Genomic DNA, 4,738 nt, shown 5'->3' with positions numbered 1-4,738 from the left:
GGGCGGCGGAGGGTTGTTGTGGCAGGGGGAGAGTGGTAGGGGGAGGACGTGTGAGGGGGGTCGGAATTCGGAATCGGAGTTCTACGACTGGGTTTGTATTCACGGAGTTTCATCGAAGGGCTGAAATGGTCTCTACTCCTGCACCTATTGTCTATGTTTCTATGTGTCTAATGGGGGGCGGTGATGTTGGTGAGAGTGTGGTAATGGGGGCGGTGGTGGTTCTCGTGGGAGGGTGTGGTGGGTGGGTGGGTCCAGAAACTGCCGGAGATTCGGTGGGGCAGGTGGGTGGATCTTCGGTGGGTGGATCTTTGTGGCGGAATCGGAGGTCACCAGGGTCACAAGAGTCATCTGTGGACCAGTTCACTGAGGATCCTCAGTGTGTTGGGGAGAGAGGGGGCGGGGGGAGCAGATGGGATGGAGTGGGAACGGATTCCTAAACCCCCGCGACGCTGAGTGCATTTTACAATCAGAGAAACGGGCGATTTCACCAATTGTTTGAACTGCTGCCTGAACTTAGTCTGGGTGAGGACGTAAAGAGCCGTGTTTGTGCAGCAGCTCAGCATCTGCAACATGAAGCCCAGTTCGCCAATGAGGGGGTGTGGATAGCCCACGCTAGGAATTAAATAATACAGTCTGTACCACACAACATTTACCGCATAGACCGCCCACAACACGATGAAATTCCCCGAGATGACCAGCAGTAAAATGAGGGATTTCCTGCGGCTCTCCATCTCCGGGTCTCTGCCACTCTCCCCACTGCTGGGACCCCGCAATCTCCTGCGGGATCTGCTCGCCACTAACACGTATCTGATGGTCAAAGTGTTGAACACAACAATGAGGACAAATGGCATCACGGGGGTGATGAGATACTGGAGAAACTCCCCGATTCCCCAGGCCAGTGAGAAAGTAACATTGGGTCTTTCCCAACAAAACCAGGGCTCATTAAATAGTCTGTACCAACGGCCCAACATAAAATACCAGTAGATGTTCTTTAAACAGCTCAGCACGGTCACTGTCCCCAGAACCACAGCCGCTGTTCTCTCGGTGCAATAGTTTGTTTTCAACTTCTGGCAACAAATGGCCACAAATCGATCAAAGGTGAAGGTGACGGTGAACCAGACAGAACAGTCGATGACGGCGTAAAGGAAGAAGGCGTGGTAATTACACACTGGGACATACCACACGAACCGAAATGCTTGCCGGTAAACAATGGGAATCTGCCTCATTATCAGATCGACAATAATGACCAATAGATCGGCCGCTGCCATGGCCATCAGGTAGCGAGTGACACCAGTGGAGAGACCGCACTTTCCCCAGGACAGGACCACAATGGTCAGCGTGTTCACTGTGAGGAGGGAGGGAAGTAAACAGAGACATGACACACAGCCAGTGGACAAAGCAAACTCGGCAGATTAATCGAGGCGAGGGGGAAATCAAATGTACAATCCCGTTCTGGGATTTATACCGGATCCCGCCACTGCCGCTTCTCACCTGCTGTTGCGCGGGAATTTGGACGTCGACTTACCTGGAAGAGCAACAAGGGCTAGCACGGGATAAAGGACAGGCTGTATAAGTCTGAGTGCAGAGTAGATTCGCTCATTTAAGCTGTACCAAGGACTTAAAACATAGTCAGCCCAATGGAAAACTCCCTTCTCCATGGCGGTAACTTCCCAGTCTAACGTTTTCACAGACCGATCCACTTGTGTAACACCGCACGCACTCTCTCACTGTTCCCCGATTACACTCGGTGACATTCACTTCACTCTCTAATATTCCCGGATTCCGAAACATCCATCTAACATCCCCCTTTATTGTCCACAGATTCCCAATGGGTTTTCTCCCTCTGTGGATGGAGCTGCTGCTCTCTGTCTGTCTGTCGGTGACGGGCGGGATGATCTCACCAACACTCACATATCCCAGCAACAACAGGAATGGTTTATATTGGGAACTGGGAAATCTCCAGTGGGTGGGTGACACAACCGGGCTCCGTGTAGTCTGACGTTAGTTACACTCACTGAACAAACATCTACTGTTAACTCTTTTGTGTCCGGGCACAAAGTGCCTCCCTCACGGAAAGGGCACCAGTCATCATGGGTGATGATATCCAGTCTATATGTTCTGTCTAGTGGACAGTTAGTGCCGGGGGAGAGAGGGAGCAATCTACAGGCCTGGTACAATCCGCACCATCTCTCCGCAATCTCCATAATCGTGAGCAGTCGCCTGAAATCCCAATGTTCAGTTTATTCGTTTCAATTGACGAGTGCATTTCGGGAATCTTCATTCATTTAATCTGACATCTTGGAATATAGAAACATAGAACATAGGTGCAGGAGTAGAGGCCATTCGGCCCTTCGAGCCTGCACCATTCGCCATTCAATATGATCATGGCTGATCATCCAACTCAGTATCCTGTACCTGCCTTCTCTCCATACCCCCTGATCCCTTTAGCCACAAGGGTCACATCTAACTCCCTCTTAAATATAGCCAATGAACTGTGGCCTCAACTATCTTCTGTGGTAAAGAATCCCACAGATTCAGCACGCTCTGTGTGAAAAATGACTTTCTCATCTTGGTCCTAAAAGATTTCCCCCTTATCCTTAAACTGCGTGTCCCCTTCATCTGGACTTCCCCAACATCGGGAACAATCTTCCTGCATCTAACCTATCCAACCCATTAAGAATTTTGTAAGTTTCTCGAAGACCCCCCCTCAACTTTCTAAATTCTAGCGAGTACAAGCCGAGTGTATTCAGTCTTTCTTCATATGGAAGTCCTGACATCCCAGGAATCAGTCTGGTGAACCTTCTCTGTACTCCCTCTATGGCAATAATGTATTTCCTCAGATTAGGAGACGCAAACTGTACGCAATACTCCAGGTGTGGTCTCACCAAGACCATGTACAACTGCAGTAGAAACTCCCTGCTCCTATACTCAAATCCTTTTGCTATGGATGCTAACATACCATTCGCTTTCTTAGAAACATAGATGATGGATAGGACAGGTCGATGGCCACCACGTTGTTTAATCTCCTACATTCCTGGGCTTTCGAAGTGCCGAACCAGGCCCTGTGGCAACCGTTCATTATGGTCTCTACCTTAGACTTGTAGAAGATCGGGAGAACATTCACCACCACACCGATGTCCTTTCTGCTCGACTCTAACACAGTCAAGTCGGTTGACTTTATTTATGATTCAATCAATTTGTTGGGTCCACGACAGATCTTCAGAAATATTCACGGCAAGGAACATAACGTTGTTGACTCTCTCTCTCCACCATCGAACCGTGGATGAAGACAGGTTAATCCATCCTCGGCCTTCCTCTTCTAAAATCAGCAATATACCACTTGCCCGTGGGAAACACATTGACGAAGGGCGTGTGAGGTGTCGTGGATCGGACCAGGGGGGTAGGATGGAATCCAGGTATGTGGAAAGTAATTCAGTGGGGGCAAGAACACGCTGAAACAATGGGTCTACCTGGACAGTCAGAAGAAGCACGTTGGGACTGGGTTCCAAATGCTGTGCCTATTTTCATGAAGGGCTGCAAGGAACATGCGGGGAACTATAGGCCGGTAAGGTTAACATCTGTAGTTGGTAAATTGCTGGAGAGTATTCTGTGGGGTAGGATATGAATGAATGAATGAATGAGTGAATGAGTGAATGAGTGAATGAATGTATAAATGCATGAATGAATGAATGAATGCATGAATGTATGAATGAATGAATGAATGAATGAATGATTGAATGAATGATGAATGAATGAATGAATGAATGAATGATGAGTGAATGAATGAATGAGTGAATGTATGGATGACTGAATGAGTGAATGATGATTTGATTGAGTGAATAAATGAATTAATGTATGAATGGATGAGTGAATGAATGAGTTCATTGGCCAAGTAGACACATACAATGATTTAGCCTTGGTGAATTTACAGGCATTTGGGTGGGCAAGGGCTGATTAGGGACTGTCAGCATAGTTTTGTATGTTGGAGGTCGAATCTCACAAATATAATTGATTTTTTCGAAGACGTGAGAAAAAAGGTTGATGTAAGCAGAGCTGTGGATGTTGTGTACATGGACTTTATAAAAAGAGGAATCGAATATAGGAGCAAAGAGGTCCTTCTGCAGTTGTACAGGGCACTAGTGAGACCACACCTGGAGTATTGTGTGCAGTTTTGGCCTGTTGGTCTTCATCACAAGAGGAGTTGAGTAAAGGAGCAAAGAGGTCCTTCTGCAGTTGTACAGGGCCCTGGTGAGACCACACCTGGAGTATTGTGTGCAGTTTTGGTCCCCTAATTTGAGGAAGGGCATTCTTGCCATTGTGGGAGCCCAGCGTAGGTTCACCAGGTTAATTCCTGGGATGGCGGGACTGTCATATGCTGAGAGAATGGAGCGGCTGGGCTTGTACATTCTGGTGTTTAGAAGGATGAGAGGAGATCTCATTGAAACGTATAAGATTGTTAAGGGTTTGGGCACGCTAGAGGCAGGAAACATATTCCCGATGTGGGGGAGGTCCTGAACAAAGGGCCACCGTTTAAGAATAAGGGGTCGACCATTTAGAATGAAGACGAGGAAACACGTTTTCTCATAGAGAGTTGTGAGTCTGTGGAATTCTCTGCCTCAAAGTGCGGTGGAGGCCGGTTCTCTGGATGCTTTCAAGAGATTGCTAGACAGGGCTCTTAAAATAGCGGAGTCAGGGGATATGGGGAGAAGGCATGAACGGGGTCCTGATAGGGGATGAT

General features: G+C 47.9%; 1 protein-coding gene across 1 annotated transcript; it reads right to left on the bottom strand.

Annotated features, from left to right (window-relative positions):
- Window positions 1-225: 225 nt before the first annotated feature.
- Window positions 226-1,587, bottom strand: LOC129715812 (probable G-protein coupled receptor 139). Its single transcript, XM_055665678.1, has 2 exons — window positions 1,526-1,587; window positions 226-1,345 (listed from the first exon to the last, which is right to left on the bottom strand). The coding sequence occupies exon 2, from the start codon at window positions 1,272-1,274 to the stop codon at window positions 345-347; it is 930 nt and encodes a 309-aa protein (XP_055521653.1). The 5' UTR covers window positions 1,275-1,345; window positions 1,526-1,587; the 3' UTR covers window positions 226-344.
- Window positions 1,588-4,738: the final 3,151 nt, after the last annotated feature.

The sequence above is a fragment of the Leucoraja erinacea genome, unplaced genomic scaffold (genome assembly GCF_028641065.1).
Source record: "Leucoraja erinacea ecotype New England unplaced genomic scaffold, Leri_hhj_1 Leri_1424S, whole genome shotgun sequence".
Lineage (NCBI taxonomy): Eukaryota > Metazoa > Chordata > Chondrichthyes > Rajiformes > Rajidae > Leucoraja > Leucoraja erinaceus.
The sequence above is the reverse complement of the archived record's forward strand: the minus strand, read 5'-3'. Positions and strand labels throughout refer to the sequence as shown.